At 48.2% G+C, this 26,984-nt stretch overlaps 3 protein-coding genes across 3 annotated transcripts in view; 2 read left to right on the top strand and 1 right to left on the bottom strand.

The window, feature by feature from the left end:
* The window catches only part of LOC138797150 (oocyte zinc finger protein XlCOF22-like), a 483,239-nt gene that overhangs the window by 23,706 nt on the left and 432,549 nt on the right, over positions 1–26,984 (bottom strand). The gene's annotated exons all lie outside the window — the stretch shown is intronic.
* On the top strand, positions 19,104–23,288 carry LOC138797151 (zinc finger protein 84-like). Its single transcript, XM_069976964.1, has 2 exons — positions 19,104–19,236; positions 21,466–23,288. The coding sequence occupies exons 1-2, from the start codon at positions 19,104–19,106 to the stop codon at positions 23,160–23,162; spliced, it is 1,830 nt and encodes a 609-aa protein (XP_069833065.1). The 3' UTR covers positions 23,163–23,288.
* Positions 19,116–26,984, top strand: part of LOC138797182 (oocyte zinc finger protein XlCOF7.1-like) — a 179,739-nt gene continuing 171,870 nt past the window's right edge. The window contains exon 1 of the mRNA XM_069977020.1: positions 19,116–19,199. Within this exon, the coding sequence (XP_069833121.1) occupies positions 19,170–19,199 (30 nt within the window). The 5' untranslated portion in view covers positions 19,116–19,169. The remainder of the gene's footprint in view (positions 19,200–26,984) is intronic.

Genomic DNA, 26,984 nt, shown 5'->3' with positions numbered 1-26,984 from the left:
TCTGATCGGCTGACCTCTATGAGGGAGATTTATCAAACATGGTGTAAAGTGAGACTGGCTCAGTCGCCCCCGGCAACCAATCAGATTCCACCTTTCATTCCTCACAGGCTCTTTGTAAAATGAAAGGTGGAATCTGATTGGTTGCCGGGGGCGACCGAACCAGTTTCAATTCACACCATGTTTGATAAATCGTCCCCAATGTATAATTGGGGACGGGGAGATGGTGCTGACTAGAGATGAGCGAGTAGTGAAACATTTGACTTTCGAGAATTTGAATTGAATAAGCACCGAGATTCGACTATTCGAATGAATATTCAATACCATTATAGTCTATGGGAAAAAAATTCTCGGCACTTGGAAATCCAAATTTGACCACTCGGAGGTCACCAAGTCCCCATGAAACCTCCCTAAACGATGCCAACACCTCCGGAATGACACTGGGACATTAGGGGGAGCATGCCTGGGGGCACCCAACACCCCAAAATCGCAGTATAATGCCACTCTCCGAAGCTGCGAAGGAAAAATATTTGCGAACGCTTTATGAACATTTATGGCAATGTTCACACATTTCCTTCGTATTTCTTGCGCAGAGTTACATACATGATTCCAATGTGCGTCTGTAGAGCGTCATGTATCACGTATAATGCTGTACGAACGTTACTGGAACAGTATGTTTGACGTGCCTTTTACTGGGCTACTGGAACGGTATATATCAGGTGCCCTTAGTGGGCTACAGGAACAGTATATATCAGGGGCCCTTACTGGGCTACAGGAACAGTATATATCAGGTGCCCTTAGTGGGCTACAGGAACAGTATATATCAGGTGCCCTTAGTGGGCTACAGGAACAGTATATATAAGGTGCCCTTAGTGGGCTACTGGAACAGTATATATCAGGTGCCCTTACTGGGCTACTGGAACAGTATATATCAGGTGCCCTTACTGGGCTACTGGAACAGTATATATCAGGTGCCCTTAGTGGGCTACTGGAACAGTATATATCAGGTGCCCTTAGTGGGCTACAGGAACAGTATATATCAGGTGCCCTTAGTGGGCTACAGGAACAGTATATATCAGGTGCCCTTAGTGGGCTACTGGAACAGTATATATCAGGTGCCCTTACTGGGCTACTGGAACAGTATATATCAGGTGCCCTTAGTGGGCTACTGGAACAGTATATATCAGGTGCCCTTAGTGGGCTACTGGAACAGTATATATCAGGGGCCCTTAGTGGGCTACTGGAACAGTATATATCAGGGGCCCTTACTGGGCTACAGGAACAGTATATATCAGGTGCCCTTAGTGGGCTACTGGAACAGTATATATCAGGTGCCCTTAGTGGGCTACAGGAACAGTATATATCAGGTGCCCTTAGTGGGCTACTGGAACAGTATATATCAGGTGCCATTAATGGGCTACTTGAACAGTATATATCAGGTGCCCTTAGTGGGCTACTGGAACAGTATATATCAGGTGCCCTTACTGGGCTACTGGAACAGTATATATCAGGTGCCCTTAGTGGGCTAAGAGAACAGTATATATCAGGGGCCCTTAGTGGGCTACTGGAACAGTATATATCAGGGGCCCTTACTGGGCTACTGGAACAGTATATATCAGGGGCCCTTACTGGGCTACAGGAACAGTATATATCAGGTGTCCTTACTGGGCTACTGGAACAGTATATATCAGGTGCCCTTACTGGGCTACTGGAACAGTATATATCAGGTGCCCTTAGTGGGCTACAGGAACAGTATATATCAGGTGCCCTTACTGGGCTACTGTAACAGTATATATCAGGTGCCCTTAGTGGGCTACTGGAACAGTCTATATCAGGTGCCCTCAGTGGGCTACTGTAACAGTATATATCAGGTGCCCTTATTGGGCTACTGGAACAGTCTATATCAGGTGCCATTAATGGGCTACTGGAACAGTATATATCAGGTGCCCTTAGTGGGCTACTGGAACAGTATATATCAGGTGCCCTTAGTGGGCTACTGGAACAGTATATATCAGGTGCCCTTAGTGGGCTACTGGAACAGTATATATCAGGTGCCCTTAGTGGGCTACTGGAACAGTATATATCAGGTGCCCTTAGTGGGCTACTGGAACAGTATATATCAGGTGCCCTTAGTGGGCTACTGGAACAGTATATATCAGGTGCCCTTAGTGGGCTACTGGAACAGTATATATCAGGTGCCCTTAGTGGGCTACTGGAACAGTATATATCAGGTGCCCTTAGTGGGCTACTGGAACAGTATATATCAGGTGCCATTAATGGGCTACTGGAACAGTATATATCAGGTGTCCTTAGTGGGCTACTGGAACAGTATATATCAGGTGCCCTTAGTGGGCTACTGGAACAGTATATATCAGGTGCCCTTAGTGGGCTACTGGAACAGTCTATATCAGGTGCCATTAATGGGCTACTTGAACAGTATATATCAGGTGCCCTTAGTGGGCTACACCAGGGACACTATAAGTCACTGTACACACAGGGTACTGGGATGAATACACCTGATGCTGCTGTTATATCATCTATTTCTTAGCCCTGAGAAGCTTTGGATGCAGAGATGACTTTCTCGCTGGATCTTCGCCCTGAGAAGGACATTTGGGTTGTGTAGTAATCCTGCCTGACCAAACCTACTAACACCGATCTCTCCCTGCTCCAGGATCTCTCCCTACTAACACCGATCTCTCCCTGCTCCAGGATCTCTCCCTACTAACACCGATCTCTCCCTGCTCCAGGATCTCTCCCTGACTAGGCTGAAAGCGCATCTGCGGTCGAGAGGCAGGAGCAAAGTATTAAAATTCGAGGTCATGTGGTTCAGCCATCCAATGAGGGTAGACACTGTTTTCGCGCTGCGTGCGTACTCCCAGGGTCCCTCCAAGCTTCCCTGCATGGTGATTGGATTGGAAAAAAAAGCGCCAACTGCGATGGGAGGGCTTCCCAATGTTTCCCGCGTATTCGTCACACTACTCGATTGAATTTGAATCTTTCAAATACCCCAATATTCCATCAAATACAATCTCGATCAAATCGTATTCGCTCATCTCTATTGGAGAGTTGTTCAGGACATGGAGGCTGGAGACTGGCTGCATCCACTGCACACACAGGAGAAGCTGCTTTATATCTTTCCTTATTCCCTCAGAAGTCGCCCCAGGATCATGTTAGTATTTTACTACAGTCAGAGCTGCGGTAGCCCCCCCCCCCCCCATCCCCGGCCCCCACAGACAATAGACAGATGTAGCGTCCCGCCATGTTGTATCTATTCTCATTACATGTCTATACAGTATATATATGTCTCTCTCCATCCTCAGGATTACACCATAGTGAAGAAGACATGGGGGGAGGGTGTGGCCTTCCCCCAGGAGTCAGGAGGGCGGAGCAGGGCCCGGGGCCCCATCACGGAGCCTCCATCACTGATACATGAGCAGAAGATCCTAGAACTCACCCACAGGATGACTGAGCTGCTGACTGGAGAGGTGACACTGGGGAATGCTGGGAGATGATAGAGTAATCCAGGAGGCAGCAGGCTGGGGGGGATGACTGTGTGATCATTGTGTGTGTCAGGTTCCTATAAGGTGTCAGGATGTGGCCGTCTATTTCTCCATGGAGGAGTGGGAGTATGTAGAAGGACACAAGGATCTGTACCGGGGGGAGCAGCCGCTCATGATGGAGGATCAGCCGCCCGGCCTCACAGCACAAGGTAAGAGGAGACCTTCCTGATTCTAGAGAGCAGGGGGGAGGGGCCCTACATCCTCCTCCTCCCATCCTCCTCCCCCTCCCATCCTCTTCCTCCCATCCGCCTCCTCCTCCTCCCATCCTCTTCCTCCCATCCTCCTCCCCCCCCCTCCTCTTCCTCCCATCCGCCTCCTCCCATCCGCCTCCTCCTCCTCCCATCCTCTTCCTCCCATCCTCCTCCCCCCCCTCCTCTTCCTCCTCCTCCCCCCTCCTCCCATCCGCCTTCTCCTCCCATCCTCCTCCTCCCATCCTCCTCCTCCTCCTGATGACATGTAGCAGTGTATAATGGATTGGCTCCCTGTGTGTTCCCTACAGATGGAGGCAGTGACAGGAATCCACCAGAGAGGTGTCCCCGTCCTCTGTATTCCCAGGACTGTCCAGAGGGAAATGTCCCAGCAGACAATCAGCAGGTAGATGAGGCTGATGCTATAGCACTATATCTCTATAGCGCCCCCCTGTGTGTGTGTGTGTGGGGGGGGGGGGGGGGGGATTCTTTCTATAATATAATGGGAAATGTTACTGAACCCAAATTTATTTTCTGTCTTTTTTTTCTCTCTTTAGGATAAAGATCTGATTTATTTTAAGGTGAAGGTTAAAGATGAAGCAGAAGAGGAGCAGAGTTTCTGGACGGATCAGCAGAGTTTCTGGACGGATCAGCAGAGTTTCTGGATGGATCAGCAGGGTAAGGATCAGCAGGGTGGGGAAGGGAGGGACGGTCACTACTTGTAAAATAAATCTCTCCCTGGAGGATTGGTTTGGGCAGTATTGGTGGGGTCCCGGCCCCCAGGAGATGAGACTAGACAGATACGTGGATGCGCCTCCATCTTGGCCTGCGCACACTGGGATCACCAGTCCTCTGGTACTGTCTGTAGGAGACGGAGGCCATCAGATCAGCAGGTCCTCGGTGTAGATAGGTTTCTCTCTTTTCTCCTTGCAGGTTATGGTCCTTTATTCCCCCTTAAAGGGAAACATCATCATGTCAGTAGAATCTAAACAAGAGTCTGTGGAGCCTTGGTTGCGAGTCCCAAAACACGGGAATAACCAGATATCCCTAGCCTGTTGCCATGGGGTGCCTCCATGAGGCGGTGGATGGCCGAGATACAGCCGGACCTTATTATGTTGTCACATGATGCCAGTGCCTAGTGGGCACACAGGTGTGATGGCACGCCTGCTTGGGGGCTGCGTTCACACTACGTATATTTCAGTCAGTATTGTGGTCCTCATATTGCACCCAAAACAAGGAGTGGATTAAAAACACAGAAAGGCTCCGTTCACACAATGTTGTAATTGAGTGGATGGCCGCCATTTAATAGCAAATATTTGCTGTTATTTTCAATACGTCCAGTCATGACAGCACCACCTGGAGATTGATCCCATTAGTCCTAATAGGAACAGGAAGCACAGAGAAGTTAAAATAGGCCCCTCCCCGGGCAAGCCTCAGTGTTTTCCTGTTCCTATCAGGACTAGCACGGAGTAGTTACTCTCCTGGTCCAGGGGGCTGGCAGACTGGATTAGCGTATACTTGCCAGACAGGCTGGGCCGGTCCTCTGGGGTCCCCCCGTCTATTCTCCTGCACCGGATCGTGGAGTTCCTTGCTGCCTTCCGGTCCCGAAAATACCCCGCTGCCGCGCTCCAGGAGTTTAAGCAGCGGGGTGCAGCATCGGCGCTGCAGCCAGTCCTCAGGCGCACATGCGTGTTTCCCCTGGTCTCTTCCGGTCTCGGCGACGTGCGCGGCGTCTGATGTCACGCGCACGTGGCCGCATGGATTGCTGGGACCGGAAGCTCCTTTCCCAAGATGGCGGCGCCCATCGGAAGCATCCAGAGAACGAGGAGGGCGGGGATGTGCTCGTTGGCGCCACGTTCAACCAGCTGATCTGAGGTCTGTTATTTAGGTAAGCTTGGCTCACTTGTTTAGTGCTTGTCAGCATGGAAGGAGCCCGCTCTGACTCTGCGGAGCATGAATCCTCTGGTAGCCCAGTGAGTACCTGTCCCCATTTACTTTTTATATATAAGCTTACTGGGTCCTTCTCTATCCCCTTTAGGGAGACAAGGACCCCCATGGAAAGCACAAGCTTATAACAAAGAGATGTCCCATGTGCAACATCAAACTGCCTGATTGCTATGATAAACCCCTCTGCAGATCCTGCACTGCCAGAGTGGTTCAACAGGAGTCCCCCTCCTTAATACAGCAACTAAAGGAGGCCATCAACGAGGAAGTTAGATCCTCGGTCTCAGCAGCCCTGACCAATCAACCCACACCTACACCTGTATCTGAGCCCCCTGCCAAAAGAGCTAGGCGCATCATCATATCGGACTCTGATTCTGAGGATGTCGAGTCTGTGGTGGTTAGCATGGAAGGATCTTCGCAGCAGAATCGGGATCCTCCGGTTGAAGAGGCTAAAAAGTTTTATTTTTCACTCGAAGATACAGACATTTTACTTAATGCTGTAAGGAAGGCTATGGACATTACGGACATAGAAGAACAAATTACCAAACAAGATGCTATGTTTGCAGGCCTTAGACCTAAAAGGAAACGTGCCTTTCCCGTCCATGAAAGTATCAAAAATATGATCTTGGACGAATGGAAAGATCCGGGAAAACGGTTATTTATCCCCAAAGAATTCAGGTCTAGGTTCCCCTTCGAAGAAGAAGACACTAAGCTATGGCTTGAATCTCCAAAAATAGACATCCAGGTTGCTAAGGTGGTTAAAAAGACATCCCTCCCCTTTGAGGATGCTTCCCAATTAAAGGATCCTATTGACCGTAAGATGGACAGTCTATTGCGCAGATCCTGGGATGCCTCAGCTGCCGAAATAAATCCAAATATTGCCGCCACTACAGTGGCCAGGTCCCTTTTTCTTTGGCTGGAGGAATTAGAAAAACGTATTGAAGATAAGACCCCCAGAGAAGATTTGCTCTCCTCTGTTCCCATGCTTAAGTTAGCTACGGCTTACCTGGTGGATATTTCAGCTGAGTCAGTCCGGTTTGCAGCCAAGGCGGCAGCTTTAACCAACTCCTCTAGGAGAGCTCTATGGTTAAAAAGTTGGCAAGGGGATAATCTTTCAAAGACTAAACTTTGTGCTATTCCTTTCAAAGGTACCCAGGTTTTCAGCTCTGTCCTGGATACTATCCTACAACAGGCAGCGGACAAGAAAAAGGATTTTCCTAAGGACAGCGTTCCTAAGAAGAAAGGAAATTTTCGTCCCTACTCGCAGAACCAGAGCAGATCCTACAGAGGTAAAGGTAAAACCGGTAGGTGGAGCTACCCCAAAGGAGGAAAGGGGAAAGAGTTCTTACTCAATCCCAGTTCCTCCGATAAGAAACAGTGACGCCATCCCGGTGGGGGGGGGGGGGGAGACTTTCCCATTACTACCACCAATGGGAAAACATTACAAAAAAATCCATACATTTTAAACACCATCGAGAGAGGTTACAGAATAGATTTTTCCCCCTCCCCTCCACAAAAATATTGTATTACCTCTCTAGAATCGGAGAAGTTGAACAATCAGCTCTGGAATGGCATCCTGGATCTAATAGATCTTCAGGCTGTCATACCAGTTCCTCAAATAGAGGAAAAACAAGGACACTATTCCATATTGTTTCTGATTCAGAAACCAAATGGATCCCTCAGGACCATAATCAACTTAAAACCCTTGAACCAGGCTATCACATACAAAAGGTTCAAGATGGAGACTTTAAAAACAGCGATTCCTCTAATTCCCAAGGAAGCGTGGTTAGCCACCTTGGACCTGAAGGACGCGTATTTTCATGTGCCAATATACAAACCCCACCAAAAGTACTTGAGATTCGATATAGTCCACAACCTACAAAGACTTCACTACCAGTTCAAAGCCCTGCCTTTCAGGATAGCAACAGCTCCTCGAATATTCACAAAAATAATGGTGGAGGTGGTGGCACATCTCAGACTAAAAGGGGTCATAATCATTCCATACCTGGACGATCTGCTGTTAATATCTCACACACGGGATCAACTAGTAAAAGACATCAACTTAACTATCTCTTGTCTCCAAACCCTAGGCTGGATCATCAATGTGGAAAAATCCGATCTGGTCCCATCTCATTCCAAAAAATTCCTAGGGATGATTCTGGACACAGAACTGCAGATGACCTTCCTCCCTCCAGCAACAGTCGTCTCACTCCAGGAAAAATTCAAGGCGTTTGCCAGGAAAAGGTCAGTCACAATCCGAGAAGCGATGTCTCTTCTAGGCTCCATGATGTCTTGCATACAGGCCGTTCCCTGGTGTCAAAGCCACTCCAGAACTCTTCAATCACAAATCCTAAGGGCCCTATTCCACCGGACGATTATCGTTCAGATTATCGTTAAATCGTTCGAATCTAAACGATAATCGTTCGGTTGAAATGCAGTTAACGATTAACGACCGAACGAGAAATCGTTGATCGCTTTATAAGACAAGACCTGGACCTATTTTTATCGTTGCTCGTTCGCAAAACGTTCGCAAATCGTTCGCATTGAATAAGACATCGTTCGGTCGTTTGCAATAGATACGAACGCAATAGCGAATAAATAGCGAAGAAAAACGATCGCAATTACGATCATAAGTAACGATTATCGTTCCATGGAAATGAGTGAACGTTTTCAGGTCTTTCGCAATAGCGGTCGTTTGAGATCGTTAACGATTATGCAAACGATAATCGTCCGGTGGAATAGGGCCCTAAGAGTATGGGACCGGTCTCCACTGTCCCTGGAAAAGAAGATGTCAGTATCACCACAGGTAAAGAGGTCACTAAAGTGGTGGTGTCAAGAAACAAATCTAAACAAAGGTTGTCTTTGGTTCCCTCAACAGACGGTAGCTTTGGCAACGGATGCAAGCAGGTGGGGCTGGGGAGCCCACATCCAAGACCTCCTGTTTCAAGGAAAATGGGGAGAACTGACTCGACAGAACTCATCCAACTTCCGCGAGTTAAAGGCGGTGTACAAAGCGCTAAAAGCAGCAAAAGATCATCTGCGTCAACAACATGTAAAGGTTTACTCAGACAACGCCACGACAGTAGCCTTCATAAATCACCAAGGGGGGACCAGATACAGACCTCTTCAGTTTCTAGCGGGAAAGATCTTCGTCTGGGCAGAACTCCATCTAGCATCCCTGTCCGCAGTTCACCTCAAAGGCTCTCAAAACACCGTAGCCGACTTCCTAAGCCGCCAAGAGATACATCCCGGAGAGTGGAGCCTGAACACGGAAGTATTCCAGACCCTGATCTCAAAATGGGGGGTTCCAGAAGTGGACCTGTTCGCCACCCGGAAAAACACAAAAGTGAAAAAGTTCTTCTCATTAAATCCCAAAGATGTGCCAGAAGCAGTGGATGCCCTAAACCAACCGTGGACATTCAACCTAGCGTATGTATTCCCTCCACTTCCTTTGGTAGCAAGGGCGTTACAAAAAATACTGTCAGGTCAGTCTCGCGTGATATTCGTGGCCCCCCTGTGGCCAAAAAGAAGCTGGTTCTCTCTTTTTCAACATCTTCGTCTAGAGGGTCCATTCCGCCTTCCTCTAAGAGACGATCTCCTTCTCCAGGGCCCTCTAAGGCATCCGGGTCTACAACAACTACATCTGTCAGCATGGCTGTTGAGAAGTCCTACCTTGCCAACAAAGGACTCTCATCCAAGGTAATTGACACGATGCTGAAGAGTAAGAAAGTAGTAACTTCCTCCATATACCTTAAAGGGGTATTCCCCCCAAAATTATTTTTGCATTAATACATTGCCCCCCCGTAGCTTTCCATCTTTCCAATATCAAGTTATTATGTATTCTGCACAGTTTTGCTGTTATCTAGAAGCATTCACCCCCACGGATTGCATAGAATAATCAGACCTCAGTCCAACCCGACACGCTCGCTGCTCCTGGCCCCGACCCTCCGAGACGGCATCACGTGTTCTCAGTCTCTTCAATGGGCTGGGCTAGCGCTCCTAACCGAGTCCACTGAAGTGAGGGAGGACAGTGAGACACTGACAACTGCAGCCGCACTGAACGGAGCAGGCAGACGCCGGGTGAGCTGAGGGGGGGGGGGCAAACACTGCGGGTATGCTCCGGCGGCTGGCGGGGAGCTCACCAGTACTGTGTATCCCCGCCAGCCGCCAGAGCGTACCCGCAGTGTTTGCTCACCCGGCGTCTGCCCGCTCCGTTCAGTGCAGCGCCCCCCCTCCCGCGCTCTTTTCACTGTAGCCCCCCTCTTCCTCCTCCCCAGGTCTCCCGGTGGCCGTCCGCGGCGCTCCAGTGCGTGCGGCACAACAGTCCTACCTCTGTGCGAACCCACACAGTCTGTGCCGCTCACCTGTGGACGCCGGCGGGGGCTGCCTTCAATGCAAGAGACACCCCGCCCCCCAAGCGAGGACACCTGCCCCGTGTATCTCCCCCCACACTCTGTGCACCCCCCAGTTCACCCGGTGGCCGCCCGCAGCCCACGGCGCTCCAGTCTGTGCGGCCCCTCCAGTCCCACCCCCCTGCAAACTCACCTGCGGCCTCCCCACAGCCCTCTCACCCCTCGACGCTCACAGTGCAGCTCTGCTACATCTTCATCACCTCAGCTCTGCTGCACCTTCACCAACTCAGCTCTACTACATGTTCACCACCTCAGCTCTGCTACATGTTCACCACCTCAGCTCTGCTACATGTTCACCACCTCAGCTCTGCTACATGTTCACCACCTCAGCTCTGCTACATGTTCACCACCTCAGCTCTGCTACATGTTCACCACCTCAGCTCTGCTACATGTTCACCACCTCAGCTCTGCTACATCTTCACCACCTCAGCTCTGCTGCACCGTCACCGTCTCAGCCCTGCTGCACCGTCACCACCTCAGCTCTGCTGCACCGTCACCGTCTCAGCCCTGCTGCACCGTCACCATCTCAGCCCTGCTGCACTGTCACCATCACCATCTTAGCTCTGCTGCATCACCATCATTAGGCATAAGCATTGCATGATGGGAAATGTAGTTTCCTATCTTGGATATAGACCACCTTTTAAAAAAACTTGTAACTCGGGAACGGCAGCAGCTAGAAACGGGAGACGGCTCAAAATACCTCAGGAAGACTTGGTGAGTAAGACCAGCTAGGTTTGGAGGCATTTCATTTTTTTAGCTCTTGGGGGGAATACCCCTTTAAATACTGGAGAAAGTTCTCTTCCTGGTGTGGGGATAACCCACCTGACCCAACAAATCCTAATTTTCCACAAATTTTGGACTTTTTGCAGGACGGCCTAGACAAAGGACTTGCACTTAGTACCCTTAAAGTTCAGGTGGCAGCGCTAGGCTGTTTTTTTGACACTCCCATCGCGGATCACAGATGGGTCAGGAGGTTTTTTAAAGCAGTAAGCAGAATGAAGCCTAAGATATCAAACCTAGCACCACCTTGGGACTTAAACCTGGTACTACAAAGTCTCACACAAAAACCTTACGAACCTCTGGAAGAAGCGTCCATAAAACATATCTCACTGAAGACGACTTTCTTAATCGCGATTACATCAGCAAAGCGGGTTTGTGAGATACAGGTTCTTTCTTCCCAGGAACCTTACAGTCTTAGAAGACAGAATCATCCTTAAACTCGACCCTTCTTTTCTTCCGAAAGTTGTCACTAACTTCCATCGATCGCAAGACATATTTTTACCTTCATTTTGTGACCCGCCGAAAAAAATGCGAAAGAAAGGACCTTCCATACCCTGGACGTACGCAGATCTGTAATTGCCTATCTACAAGCTACCAAAGAATGGAGAGTAGACCCGAACCTTCTTTTACAATTCCAAGGGCCTAACAAGGGGAAAAAGGCATCCAAGGCTTCCATTGCTAGATGGATGAAATCTACAATCGCTGAAGCCTATAAATTAGCAGGCAAAGAAGCACCGGAAAATCTGAGAGCTCATTCTACTAGAGCAGTATCGGTCTCTGGGGCTGAGAAGTCATCAGCATCGTTGGAGCAGATATGTCGAGCGGCAACGAGGGCGACACCACATACCTTCTTTCGTCACTACAAGCTCAATGTAGCTTCGTCTCAGGACTTAGCGTTTGGACGTAAAGTGCTACATGCTGTGGTCCCTCCCTAAATAAGGTAATCTGGTATATATCCAGGTGGTGCTGTCATGACTGGACGTATTGAAAAGTGGGAATTATATCTTACCGATAATTCATTTTTCAGGAGTCCATCATGACAGCATCCGTTTATTGGCCGCCCTTTTTTATTGTATTGTTGGCTATGTGGATAGTAATTTATAAAACACTGAGGCTTGCCCGGGGAGGGGCCTATTTTAACTTCTCTGTGCTTCCTGTTCCTATTAGCACTAATGGGATCAATCTCCAGGTGGTGCTGTCATGATGGACTCCTGAAAAATGAATTATCGGTAAGATATAATTCCCACTTTTAGAACAACAGCTGTTATATTAAAATAATGGCCGTTATTTACTGTTATATGGCGGCCATCCACTCAATTTCAACATTGTCTGAACAGAGCCTTTCTGTGTTTCTAATCCACTCCTGGTTTTGGTTGCAATACTGACTGAAATATACGTAGTGTGAACGCAGCCTTAGGCTGGGTTCACACGCTGTAACTGTGCGGCTGTATTTTTTATGCGGCTGTAAATGTGCGGATGAAACTACGGCCGTGGGAAAAAATAGACATGCGGCTGAAAACATACGGTCATTTACTTGGAAATCTGGTTCAACTAAAAATAGCAAATAAAATCTTAAGAAAGTGATGGAAACACCTCTGGATGCATCTGGGAAAGCAGGGAAACAGTTTACAGGAATCGCTATTACCGGGGTTTGGGATCCTCTGCACTATAGCCGAAGTCTCTCATGGTTAATATATTGAATTAATAAAACACATTTTCGTTGTAATAAAGTCCCTTTTATTGTTCAATAATTAAATTTAAACTAATCCATCATTTGGCAATTAAATATACTGTTAAAATAAATAGATATATACATTTATTTATATTTCTATATATATTTATTTTTTGACAGTATATTTAATTGCACAATGATGGATTCGTTAGAATTAAATTATTGACCAACGAAACTGAATTTATTTAAACGAAAATGTGTTTTATTAATTAAATATTAATTAGTACAGGAAGCTCCATAAGCCGTTAATTCATATTGCCGGTAATAGAGCTTTCTGTACTAATCATCACTTTACTTTAATGAAAACATCAAATGTTTCTTCTAATTATGTTATGACAATAGCATTATTAGAAGAAACATTTAGAATTATATGTGCGCTCAGCTGATTGGCTGATCGGCTCAGCGCACATATAATTAGCCGGTCCGCAGTACAGTGACTTCATTGTGCTGCGGACCAGCGAAGAGACAACATCAGGGTGAGTATAGAGCTCTCCTCACCCCCTCCGCAGCACTGCATCCCTCCCAGCAAGGAAGGGGGGTCACTTAACCCCTTCCTTGCTGGGATGGGTGCAGTCTGACATCAGTCTGGCCCCCAAGGGGTTAAGGGGGATGCAATACATCCTCCCTTAACCCCTTGGGGGCCAGACTGTAAGCAGCGATCTGTAAAGATGCTGCATACTGTAAGGAGCACAACACCGCTCACAATGATGGGTGTTGTGCTCCTGTTTGTGTGTTTTTTGTGTGTTTCTCCCTTTTTGTTTTTCAGATATCGGTATCCTGGGGATTACGTCGGATTCCGTGGACTATGTCGATGAGCAGCGTTTTTTTTTTTTTTTTTTTAATAAAATGGTCAATGAGGGGTGTGGGGGTGTTTTTATTTGAATAAAAAAATTTTTTAACTTGTGTCTTGTCTTTATTTCTTTACTTTATAGACTTAGTAGTGGAAGCCGTCTAATAGACGGAATCCATTACTAAGTTGGGGCCTAGTGTTAGCCGGTATAAAATGGCTAACACTAACCCCCTATTATTACCCCAGTACCCAATGCCACCAGGGGTACTGGGAAGAGCCGGGTGCCAGTGGTCCCGGAGCGTCAAAATTGGCGCTCCTGGACCGGGCGGCAGCAGGCTGGTAAGATTTAGGCTGGGGAGGGCCTAAACCAATGGCTCTTCCCACCCTGGTGTTACCAGGCTGCTGTCGTTTGGTTTTTAACCCGGCTGGTTATAAAAATAGGGGGGACCCTATGCGTTTTTTTTTAATTATTTATTTAAAAAAAAAAAAAAAACCGCATAGGGTCCCCCCTATTTTTATAACCAGCCGGGTTAAAAACCAAACGACGGCAGCCTGGTAACACCAGGGTGGGAAGAGCCATTGGTTTAGGCCCTCCCCAGCCTAAATCTTACCAGCCTGCTGCCGCCCGGTCCAGGAGCTCCAATTTTGACGCTCCGGGACCACTGGCACCCGGCTCTTCCCAGTACCCCTGGTGGCATTGGGTACTGGGGTAATAATAGGGGGTTAGTGTTAGCCATTTTATACCGGCTAACACTAGGCCCCAACTTAGTAACGGATTCCGTCTATTAGACGGCTTCCACTACTAAGTCTATAAAGTAAAGAAATAAAGAGAAGAAACAAGCTAAAAAAAATGTTTATTCAAATAAAAACACCCCCACACCCCTCATTGACAATTTTATTTTAAAAAAAACCAACAAACAACCGCTGGTCATCGACGTAGTCCACGGAATCCGACGTAATCCACAGGATACCGATATCTGAAAAACAAAAAGGGAGAAACACACAAAAAACACACAAACAGGAGCACAACACCCATCATTGTGAGCGGTGTTGTGCTCCTTACAGTATGCAGCATCTTTACAGATCGCTGCTTACAGTTTGGCCCCCAAGGGGTTAAGGGAGGATGTATTGCATCCCCCTTAACCCCTTGGGGGCCAGACTGATGTCAGACTGCACCCATCCCAGCAAGGAAGGGGTTAACTGACCCCCCCTTCCTTGCTGGGAGGGGTGCAGTGCTGGGGAGGGGGTGGGGAGAGCTCTATACTCACCCCGATGTGTCCTCTTCGCTGGTCCGCAGCACAATGAAGTAACTGTACTGCGGACCCGCTAATTATATGTGCGCTGAGCCGAACAGCCAATCAGCTGAGCGCACATATAATTCTAATTGTTTCTTCTAATAATACTATTGTCATAACATAATTAGAAGAAACATTTGATGTTTTCATTAAAGTAAAGTGATGATTAGTACAGAAAGCTCTATTACCGGCAATATGAATTATCGGCTTATGGAGCTTCCTGTACTAATTAATATTTAATTAATAAAACACATTTTCGATTAAATAAATTCAGTTTCGTTGTTCAATAATTTAATTCTAACGAATCCATCATTGTGCAATTAAATATACTGTCAAAAAATAAATATATAGATAAATATACATTTATTTATATATCTATTTATTTTAACAGTATATTTAATTGCCAAATGATGAATTCGTTAGAATTAAATTATTGACCAACGAAAGGGACTTTATTACAAAGAAAATGTGTTTTATTAATTTAATATATTAACTATTAGAGGCATCGGCATTCGGCATCATTGCCGGCTATTTTTGAAGTACTCCGTACGGACCGCCTGTCAATCCACGGCCGCATGTCCAGCCGCAAACAATGGTCTTGTTCATTTTTTACGGGTCCGTTTACGATCGGGCCGTAGATTCATACATAGTGTGCACTGTGCAGCCGTATATCCTATAATTTCCAGCGTACGCATGAACCACCAAAAATACCGCCGCACAATTACAGCCGCAAATACAGCCGCACAGTTACATAGTCTGAACCTGGCCTCAAGGTGTAAGGCCAGTTGTACCCTTCTCCCCTGTGGTCTGTGTCCTGTCGGGTTGCTACCGGGTCCCTTTGTGATAGTGTAGTCACAGATGATGTAGTCACAGGTGGTCAGAGCGGTGTAGTGACCCTCCCGGATAGTTGGACCCCCACCCACAGAATGGGGAGATGTTCCAAGGTTGCGGTGTATATGCTGTGTAGGGGGTACTGAATAATCACAGACTCGGTGGCGTTGCATTGGCTGAACCGTAGTAATGGGTGGCACAGGCCCCAGACCTTGTTACCTTGGATGAGCAGAGTGCTGAGGGTTTCCTAGCTGACACTCGCGCTGCAAGATGGAGTTCATAGACTTTTGCAGAAACTTTGCTCCACCCGGATCAGTTCCCAGCTCTTTAGTGGATACTGTCCTACAATGCTGTTTCTCCTAGTCCTCGGCGTGGGTTGAGGTGATCTGTGGGCTAATTATCTCCTGAGGGGTTTAACACTGCATCATGCAGGGTGTAGGTACTGAGGGAGAAGTTTGTAAGAGAGCACTGTCCTGCGTCCTACCCATGCAGGGAACTGGTTAAGACTACTCCTCTTCCTTAAGGGGTGGGGCCTGGCGGAGGGCCAGGGCCCAGGTAGGATCACTGGGAGAGCTATCTGGTTGTCTCTAACCAACTTGGGTGAAGCTATCTACTTCACCCAAGGGACTAACTTCTTATCCAGCGTGTAAGCGCACTGTGGTTGGGTGGAAACAGTGCGACAGAAGAGCAGAGAGAGAAGAGGTGATAGGACAGAAGAAAGTAAAGATCCCACTGGCTCACAGATTCTGGTACACACATACACAATAACCCTTTGAGACACTTCAGCTGTGCAGCTTCCATACTTCAATACATAATGTAGCGACATCTAGTGGTCATCTCTAAATACTTCTTTGGCTGCAATAAGACTACAAAAAGTACAGTCTTTTGTGAAGGGTGTGAATAATAGTAACACCCCTAGTGGGACACCACACTTATAGTGCTCAAGGCGCTGAGGATGATGGGGGTTTTCTGACCTTTGTCCTCAGACCCTTTTTCATGTACCTTGCAGTATAATCCATCTGCTAAGGAGGCGGTTTGGTGCACTGGGGGTAAGAGACACATATCTTCCTTCTCAGCTCCCTGTGTGCTATAGGGACGGCAGGTTACATGCTTCTATCCTGCTGATATGTCCCTACTGCACAGGAGACGCCGAGGAGGAGGATGGTATGTCTCTTGGAGTGTGTGTCTCTTGGAGTGTGTGTCCTTTATAGTATGTCTTTCTTAGGCCCCATTCCCACTGAGCAAAACTAGCGAACATGTTCATTCTTCAGCGCGTACAGTGCAAGAGCGCGCACCTCCCATAGACTCCCATTATGAGCGGGAGGCTAACGGCATTCCGCCGCAGAATTCCGCTAGTTTTGCACAGTGGGAACGGGGCCTAATAGTGTCTGTCTCTTATAGTGTCTGTCTCTTATAGTGTGTCTCTCACATTCCTCCTCAATGCCGTTCTGGGGCAGTTTGTCTTTTGGGGCCCCGTTTTGAGTACTGCCCCCCGCCCCCCATAGTGTCGATCTGTACCTCTCCATTCATTATAATTAGAAAGGGTCGGGCAGGCTGGCGGAGGATGGCGCTCTAGGGGCGGGCAGGCTGGCGGAGGATCAGTGCTCTATAGGCGGGCAGGCTGGTGGAGGATCAGTGCTCTATGGGCGGGCAGGCTGGGGGAGGATCAGTGCTCTATGGGCGGGCAGGCTGGCGGAGGATCAGCACTCCTGGGGCGGGCAGGCTGGCGGAGGATCAGCGCTCTAGGGGCGGGCAGGCTGGCAGAGGATCAGCGCTATAGGGTCGGGCAGGCTGGCGGAGGATGGTGCTCTAGGGTCAGGCAGGCTGGCGGAGGATCAGCGCTCTATGGGCGTGCAGGCTGCTGGAGGATCAGCGCTCTAGGGGCGGGCAGGCTGGCGGAGGATCAGCGCTCTAGGGGCGGGCAGGCTGGCGGAGGATCAGCGCTCCTGGAGCGGGCAGGCTGGCGGAGGATCAGCGCTCTAGGGGCGGGCAGGCTGGCGTAGGATCAGCGCTCTAGGGGCGGGCAGGCTGGCGTAGGATCAGCGCTCCTGGAGCGGGCAGGCTGGCGGAGGATCAGCGCTCCTGGGGCGGGCAGTGCTCCTAACGGTCTCCCAGACTGAGACATACTACAGGAGACAGAGCTTCCCCCTGGCGTCTCCTGTGCAGTAGGGACATATATTAGCAGGATAGATTCCTCTCACCTGCACATACTTCCCCTTTAAGGGCACCAGGCAGCCAGGTATTGTACACCTGTCTTCCCTGCGCTGGACTGAGAATTGCATCCTGCCTCTCCGCCCTCTGCACCCCCTCCCCTTCTCAGGATGCTGGGCCTTGTAGTTCCCTTGTGCCCTGCTCCCCCCTCCCCTTCTCAGGATGCTGGGCCTTGTAGTTCCCTTGTGCCCTGCGCCCCTCCCCCCTTCTCAGGATGCTGAGCCTTGTAGTTCCCTTGTGCCCTGCTCCCCCCTCCCCTTCTCAGGATGCTGGGCCTTGTAGTTCCCTTGTGCCCTGCTCCCCCCTCCCCTTCTCAGGATGCTGGGCCTTGTAGTTCCCTTGTGCCCTGCTCCCCCCTCCCCTTCTCAGGATGCTGGGCCTTGTAGTTCCCTTGTGCCCTGCTCCCCCCTCCCCTTCTCAGGATGCTGGGCCTTGTAGTCCCCTTGTGCCCTGTTTCCCCCCCCCTCTCAGGATGCTGGGCCTTGTAGTCCCCTTGTGCCCTGCTCCCCCCTCCCCTTCTCAGGATGCTGGGCCTTGTAGTCCCCTTGTGCCCTGCTCCCCCCTCCCCTTCTCAGGATGCTGGGCCTTGTAGTCCCCCTGTACCCCGCTCCTCCTTCCCTCTCTGCTCCAGCAGCATTATTCTCTATGGACGGCCGCTCCCTGTACCCAGTGTTGTGGGGTGATCCCCTTTCCCACCTGCTGCTGCACAGCCCCATATAAAACCTCTCCTGCTCTGGACAGTTCCTGACATGGACAGAGGAGGCAGCAGAGAGCACTGCGTCACACTGGAGAGAATACGCCACTTCCTGCAGGACATACAGCAGCTGATAAGCACTGGAAGACTGAAGATTTTTTAATAGTAGTAAATTACAAATCTGTATAACTTTCTGACACCAGAAAGATTTTTTTTGTGCTGGAGTTCCCCTTTAACCTAGTGTATATAGGAGGGGGGGGGGCTGCCTAGATAAAGCCAACCTTTATTTCTGACTAATGTCTTTTCTTAGGGGTGAGGTCTGTATCCATGACGCTCCTCAATATTTACAATGGGACCCATCATCACTGTATAATGGATTGTCTCCCTGTGTGTTCCCTACAGATGGAGGCAGTGACAGGAATCCACCAGAGAGGTGTCCCCGTCCTCTGTATTCCCAGGACTGTCCAGAGGGAAATGTCCCAGCAGACAATCAGCAGGTAGATGAGGCTGATGCTATAGCACTATATCTCTATAGCGCCCCCCGGTGCTGGTGGTTGTTGCTCCTGCACTCATAGATGTGATGAGGCTGATAGATACATGTTGCTGGTTTCTTATGTTGATGTGTTAGATTTTCCCTCCTGTCTGCTGGATTGTACTGAATTGTTCTATATGTCCCATCAGGGGGGAGATCAGGTGACTAATATTAAAGTGGAGGATGAAGCAGAAGAAGAGAGGATGATGGGCGATCCCCCGTGTATGAGTGAGGTGAAGGAGGAGGAGGCGCCGGCAGCTGCTATACCAGGTATGGGGGCCGCACAATGGCGGCTGGTCGGGGCCTCTGTGACAGTATATACTGTATATATCAGGCTGATGGTTTAGGCTGCATTCACACATCTGTGATATAAGGTCGGTAACTCTATGGATGGAACTGCTGAACTCTTTGTGCGTAGCTGCCGGGCCACACCGCATTTTTACAGTCCGTTTTATTTTCTTTCATCCGTTTATGCAAAAACATCATGCATCCATTTCTTTGGCCGATCACATTTTTGCATTTTGATCCGTTTTTATAAATTTTTTTTTTTTTGCATAAAATGGATGAAAAAAATAGATCGCAAAAATGCAGTGTGTGACCCCGACCTTAGTGATTAGTAAACCTGTGTTCTGTAGTGAATAAATGCCAGGCTGTAGTAGGAGCTCCATCCCCTACTATCGCCTTTTCTGCCCGACCACCGGCCTTATTGGACATTTCCCCCGAGCCTCTGCCTTATTGGACCTTTGCCCCGAGCCCCGGCCGTATTGGACATTTGCCCCGAGCCCCGGCCGTATTGGACATTTGCCCCGAGCCCCGGCCGTATTGGACCTTTGCCCCGAGCCCCGGCCTTATTGGACCTTTGCCCCGAGCCCCGGCCGTATTGGACATTTGCCCCGAGCCCCGGCCGTATTGGACATTTGCCCCGAGCCCCGGCCGTATTGGACATTTGCCCCGAGCCCCGGCCGTATTGGACATTTGCCCGAGCCCCGGCCGTATTGGACATTTGCCCCGAGCCCCGGCCGTATTGGACATTTGCCCTGAGCCACGGCCGTATTGGACATTTCTCCGCCATCTCCCAGGATTCATCCCCCAGCACCTTTAGTCATGTGACCGACCGGTAACTCAAATTTTTACATTGTTAAAACCTTTGACCCTAAACTACAAATATCCTCATCCCATACGGTCCGTGTGTCCGTAACTAAACACTAGGGTCAGGCTGGGGTCGTGCAGAAACCTCATAATAAACTGATGGGTTCCCATTTGGAGTTTTTCTATTAACTTCCATTATGAAAAAAATCTGATGAAAATGCGTCCATAATAAGCGTACACGTAAACGTGGTCGACCACGTATTTTTGTAATTTTATATTTTTATAATGGCAGCCACACAAATGCAGCCGTTTCTTCATTCATTTTTTGCATAAAACAGATGGAAAAAAAACAAAAACATTGCAGAAAGGCCGGGGTTCACACTGTGTTTTTGCAGTTTGAGGCTATGTTCACACTGCGTACGAATCCGTACGCAGTTCTTACGCTGCCGTACATGTGCGGCTGAAACTACGGGCGTGCGAAAAATCGACATGCGGCCGGATGCGTACGCACCGCGAACATACGCCCATTTCGTAGCGATCTGAAACAGGTCATTTACTTGGAAATCTTCTCCCGGCCCAATAAAACACACAGAACCTTTTGGATCGAAAAATCAAGTTCAATTTGGCTGAAATAAGTACTGCGTACGGGACCGCATGGGAATCCACGGCCGTGAGTTACAACATTTCCGTCCTCAAACAACGGTCTTGTTCATTTTTCACGGCGCCGTATACGATCCGGCCGTAAGTTCATACGTAGTGTGTATTGTGCAGCCGTATATCGTATACTTTCAAGCGAACGCATCAACCTCAAAACTATGTGTGTATATTCGCGGTTTGCACTACGAGCGGAAAGATACGTAGTGTGAACATAACCCCCTGGAAGAAAAAAAACGGATAAAAAACACTCTTTTCTGTTGACTTCCATTATATATAAATAAAAAAAAAAAAAAAAACCCAGATTAAAACGGATGGGTTTTTTTACCTAATTTTTCTGTATGTTCAAAGGAGCCAATTAAATGTGGATACGTTAAACAAACCGCAAAAATGCCTGTGTGAACCCGGCCTAATCAGGTTCTCTACTTATTGTGAAGCTGGGTTCACACTACGTTTTTGCAATCCGTTTTCTTCATCTGTTTTTTGCAAAAAGCCGATGCAACTGTGTCCATCCATTTTTCCATTGACTTCATTTATTTAAAAAAAAAGGATGAATATGGATAAATTTTTTTGACGGACACAAAAATGAGGTCAATGGAAAAACGGATGCACACAGTTGCATCGTTTTTTTTTCATCAGTTTTTCATCCGCTTTTTGCAAAAAACGGGTGAAGAAAACGGATTGCAGAAACATAGTGTGAACCCAGTCTTATAAGAAAAATAATAATGATCATGAATCCATCTTTATCCCTCACAGAAAATCCCGGTAAGAACGTTATGTTATGGCTGAATTATAAGGAAGAAGCTGGCAGTGCGGAGCAGCACTCCTCAGGAGAAGCCCTCCTCCCCCTTACTGTACATCCAGGACGTCACACTACAGATCTATCATATAATCCTCCTGACCATGAGGAACCTTCTCCTGACCAATCACAGGTGATCACTACAAGTACAGGTCTGAAAAAGGCCAAAAGGCTTCAGTGCGCTGATTGTGGAAAAGTATTTAGAAAATCAGATTTTTTAAGACACAGAAGGATTCACACGGGAGAGAAGCCGCATTCATGTTCAGAATGTGGGAAATGTTTTAGAACTAAATCGCATCTGGACAAACATGAAAGAAGTCACACAGGAGAGAAGCCGTATTCATGTTCAGAATGTGGGAAGTGTTTTACAACTAAATCAGACTTAGACAAACATGAAAGAAGTCACACAGGAGAGAAGCCATATTTATGTGCAGAATGTGGGAAATCTTTTACAAGTAAATCAGACCTTGTTAGACATAGGAGATGTCACACTGGAGAGAAGCCGTATTTATGTTCAGAATGTGGGAAACATTTTAGTACTAATAGCAATCTGAGGACTCACCAGAGAATTCACACAGGAGAAAAGCCATTTTCATGTTCAGAATGTGAGAAATGTTTTCCAAGGAAATGTCTGCTTGTTGTACATCAGCGAAGTCACACAGGGGAGAAGCCATTTTCATGTTCAAAATGTGGGCAATGTTTTACACGAAAATCCAGTCTTTACAAACATGAAAGAAAACACACAAGAATGAAGACCTATTCAAGCTCAGCGCTTGATACACATAAAATAAGTGACACAAGGGAAAAGCCATTTCAATGTTCAGAATGTGAGAAATCTTTTACAAATAAATCAGATCTTGTCATACATGAGAGACGTCACACTGGAGAGAGACCATATTTGTGTTCAGAATGTGGGAAATGTTTTATTAGTAAAGGCAGCCTAAGCGATCACCAGAAAATTCACACAGAAGAGAAGCCATATTCATGTTCACAATGTGGGAAATGTTTTAATCGTAAATCAAATCTTGGTATACATGAGCGAACTCACACAGGGGAAAAGCCATATTCATGTTCAGAATGTGGGAAACATTATAAACATAAATCACAGCTTGTTATACATGAGAGAAGTCACACAGAAGAGAAGTTGTATTCATGTTCAGAATGTGGGAAGCGTTTTAAAGATAGATCAGTTCTTGTTAAACATCAGAGAAGTCACACCGAAGAGAAATCATATTCATGTTCGGAATGTGGGAATTGTTTTAAACATAAATCAGATCTTCTTACACACCAACGAAATCACACAGGAGAAAAGCTGTATTCATGTTCAGAATGTGGGAAGGATTATAAAAATAAATCTCAGCTTGTCATACATGAGCGAAGTCACACAGGAGAGAAGCCATTTTCATGTTCAGAATGTGGGAGATGTTTTGCAAGGAAATCGGTTCTTGTTACACATGAACGAAGTCACACAGGAGAGAAGCCATATTCATGTTCAGAATGCAGTAAATGTTTTTCAAGAAAATCCCTGCTTGTCATACATGAGCGAAGTCACACAGGAGAGAAGCCATACTCATGTTCGCAATGCGGGAAATGTTTTAAACAAAACTCGGGTCTTTATGCACATGAGAAAACACACCGGAATGGAACTTGTTAGATCAAGAAGACAGGAGAGGACCCATTTTCCTGTTGAGAATGTGGGAAATGTTTTTTTGCTCATTAGAGAAGTCCCACAGGAAAGAACCAATTTATATTTTCCAGATGTGCAAAATGTATTAAAAGCTTTTACACCCTGGCCTCTACATCTTCATATATCCTGTGGCTGCTCGCGAGCCTTTGACTGAGCTGGTTCGTACACGGTTACCAGATTACCAGTGCACAAGCTTTAACCCCAAAAATGTGCAGCTAAAAGTGGTTCCTTTGGGGGGGGCAGGTAACCATATTTTCCATTTTAAAGGGGCACTCTGGCCAAGCTTACTTTGTGTGCAGCTCTGTACCAGAAGTGTGACGCCACAGCGCAGCTGCTTTCCAACACCGCCATTTTGTTCTGTACTGTCCGCCACTAGCGTAGCTGCTGTGGAGGCACCCTGGCGAAGCGTGTTCGGCCTCCATGGTATGGCTAGCACCAGCACCCCCACCTGCTGGACAGCTGCTGGCATGCACCAGGTCTCAGCATCGCTCTGCTTCCCCTTGGACAGCTTCCGACCCTCACCAAATAAAAGTTTGCTATCATCAGTGGAGACAGCACCCGCCTTCCAAATTTAGTTGGTGCTGTCAACTCATAGAGTGTTATACCAATTGGCTTTCATCAGTGAAAACCGCTAGCGATATATAGAGAGAGAGGGATGGAGAGGATAGATTGTGGGTGGTTTTCTGTGAGAGCTGTGCAGCCAGTGTCCAGTATACAAAGTGACTAGGTGCTGTGAAGACAGGGTCCATTATATCAAGCCAGTGGGTCTTCTAAAACAATGTATTATTAATCAGTGGGTGCTGTGAAAAGATTTCCTATTATCAGTCAGTGGGTATTGTGATGCTAGTGTCCATTATCAGTCAGTGGGTATTGTGACGCTAGTGTCCACCATTATAAGTCAGTGGGTATTGTGAAGCTAGTGTCCTATTATCAGTCAGTGGGTATTGTGACGCTAGTGTCCATTATCAGTCAGTGGGTATTGTGAAGCTAGTGTCCATTATCAGTCAGTGGGTATTGTGATGCTAGTGTCCATTATCAGTCAGTGGGTATTGTGACGCTAGTGTCCACCATTATCAGTCAGTGGGTATTGTGAAGCTAGTGTCCATTATCAGTCAGTGGGTATTGTGATGCTAGTGTCCATTATCAGTCAGTGGGTATTGTGACGCTAGTGTCCACCATTATCAGTCAGTGGGTATTGTGAAGCTAGTGTCCTTTATCAGTCAGTGGGTATTGTGATGCTAGTGTCCACCATTATCAGTCAGTGGGTATTGTGATGCTAGTGTCCACCATTATCAGTCAGTGGGTATTGTGATGCTAGTGTCCATTATCAGTCAGTGGGTATTGTGACGCTAGTGTCCACCATTATCAGTCAGTGGGTATTGTGACGCTAGTGTCCACCATTATCAGTCAGTGGGTATTGTGAAGCTAGTGTCCATTATCAGTCAGTGGGTATTGTGATGCTAGTGTCCATTATCAGTCAGTGGGTATTGTGATGCTAGTGTCCATTATCAGTCAGTGGGTATTGTGATGCTAGTGTCCATTATCAGTCAGTGGGTATTGTGACGCTAGTGTCCACCATTATCAGTCAGTGGGTATTGTGAAGCTAGTGTCCATTATCAGTCAGTGGGTATTGTGATGCTAGTGTCCATTATCAGTCAGTGGGTATTGTGATGCTAGTGTCCATTATCAGTCAGTGGGTATTGTGAAGCTAGTGTCCATTATCAGTCAGTGGGTATTGTGAAGCTGGTGTCCGTTCCCGGCCTCCGGTACCGCTCCCGGCGCAGGCAGTGTGACGTACACTACCTGCGCCGGGGACAGAGATTGCCGAACCTCTCGCCGGCAGCCAAGCGTCTCATCAGAGAGGCTTAGAGAAGCTGGGCTGCTCGGGAGAGGTTCGGCAATCTCCGTCCCCGTTGCAGGTAGTGTACATCACACTGCCTGCGCCGGGAACGGTACCGGAGGCGCACGGAGGCCGGGAACGGGCCCCAGGTGAGTTATATGTTTGTTTTTATAGTGGTCGCCCCATACAGTGGGGATGCGGGCAATTTTTGAGCCCCCCCCACCGTATGGGGCGACCATACCCGGCGTATAAGATGACCCCTGGCTTTTTCGGGGTTAAAAAGTCGTCTTATATGCCGGAAAATATGGTAGTGTCCCCCATGTAGCTGGCATCCCCTTTAATCTAATGCTCTATTAAGTAGATATCGCCCAGCAGGTAATCCCGTGCTGCTCCCCCCACCCCCAATAGGTAGCCATTGCAACTGGTATTATCCCCATGTTAAAGGCACCTCCCCCCCAATAATTAAACTTACCCAGCTATAGCAGTCCACCATTGTGGGGGGAGGGGTGCTTCAGCGGCATCTTTGTCACGCAGAGGCCGGGCAGAGAGAAGAAAGGAGCAGGGACAAATCAGCTCCCCCGCTCACTATCCTGACGCTGCAATCCTCCTCTCTTCTCCTCAGTAGTATCAGCTGGAACCGGCAGGGCTGAGGCTCCTCCCCCAGGCCAGATCACAAGACCATACAGTACACAGTGAGATCCGGCCTGGGGGAGGGGCCTCAGCCCTGCTGGTTCCAGCTGATACTACTGAGGAGAAGAGGAATACAGCGTCACCATCCCATAGCTAAACGCCTTATAGGTACGGCTATAGGATGCAGCGTGCGCCATGGGCGCAAATGTGTGGAGGAGGGGCGCTGGTACTTGCTGTCATCTAACAGCATGTACCTTCAGTTATGTCAGCGGCCCAGGACACTCAGTGTGCTGGGAGGTGCTGGGCTGGAGGTCCATGGGAGAAAGTGGTGAGGGTTAGTGTACAGGCCTGGTCGCCATGGCGACCCCTATAGCTACACCACTGTCCGTGGCCTGTCCCATCTATGGAGGCTCCAGTAGTGCACTATCCCCACAGGTGACCTGCCTGTCAGTAACAGATTGCTGCTGGTAGGAGCTTCAGAAGGTTGTTCTATCCTCCTCCGGGATATATACCCCCGCCATGATGATACCGTTCTATAGCCTTATACCACTCAAGAAACCGCGAGAGCCATAAAAACCTCAGACAATAAGTAATGTAGCCTATCAGGAACCATTGTGCGACATCCAGCTATCCGGGTGATATTGTAAAAACTCCAAGAAGAGGTATCAGCCAATCACCATGCGGGTCCGTACAGATGGGACATGAATGCTACTATGACTAAATACCCCCGGTTATGGTAACAAGACGGGGAATGTCCTCTCTGAGAAGCATAGTCCTGTGTTTGGGGTACGGGTACCTTGGCGCACTGTTTAGGGTACGGGTGGCATGGTGCACTGTGTTTTGGTTACGGGTAGCTTGGTGCACTGTATTTAGGGTATGGGTAGCTTGGTGAACTGTTTGGGGTACGGGTGGCATGGTGCACTGTGTTTTGGTTACGGGTAGCTTGGTGCACTGTATTTAGGGTATGGGTAGCTTGGTGAACTGTTTGGGGTACGGGTGGCATGGTGCACTGTGTTTTGGTTACGGGTAGCTTGGTGCACTGTATTTGGGGTATGGGTAGCATGGTGCACTGTATTTGGGGTATGGGTAGCATGGTGCACTGTGTTTGGGGTGCGGGTGGCATGGTGCACTGTGTTTGGGGTGCGGGTGGCATGGTGCACTGTGTTTGGGGTATGGGTAGCACGGTGCACTGTGTTTGGGGTACAGGTAGCTTGGTGCACTGTTTGGGGTACGGGTAGCACGGTGCACTGTGTTTGGGGTGCGGGTGGCATGGTGCACTGTGGGGTACGGGTAGCACGGTGCACTGTGTTTGGGGTGCG

Source organism: Dendropsophus ebraccatus, chromosome 7, assembly GCF_027789765.1.
Source record: "Dendropsophus ebraccatus isolate aDenEbr1 chromosome 7, aDenEbr1.pat, whole genome shotgun sequence".
Classification (NCBI taxonomy): Eukaryota; Metazoa; Chordata; class Amphibia; order Anura; family Hylidae; genus Dendropsophus; species Dendropsophus ebraccatus.
Note: the sequence above shows the minus strand (reverse complement) of the source record. Positions and strands in the feature narration are given on the sequence as shown.

What these genes read in the sequence shown, in the direction of transcription:
- LOC138797151 (XM_069976964.1), top strand. Translation starts at nt 19,104, where the DNA reads ATGTCCCATCAGGGGGGAGATCAGGTGACTAATATTAAAGTGGAGGAT. An exon ending in GCCGGCAGCTGCTATACCAG is followed by an intron (nt 19,237 to 21,465) that starts GTATGGGGGCCG and finishes TATCCCTCACAG; the next exon opens with AAAATCCCGGTAAGAACGTT.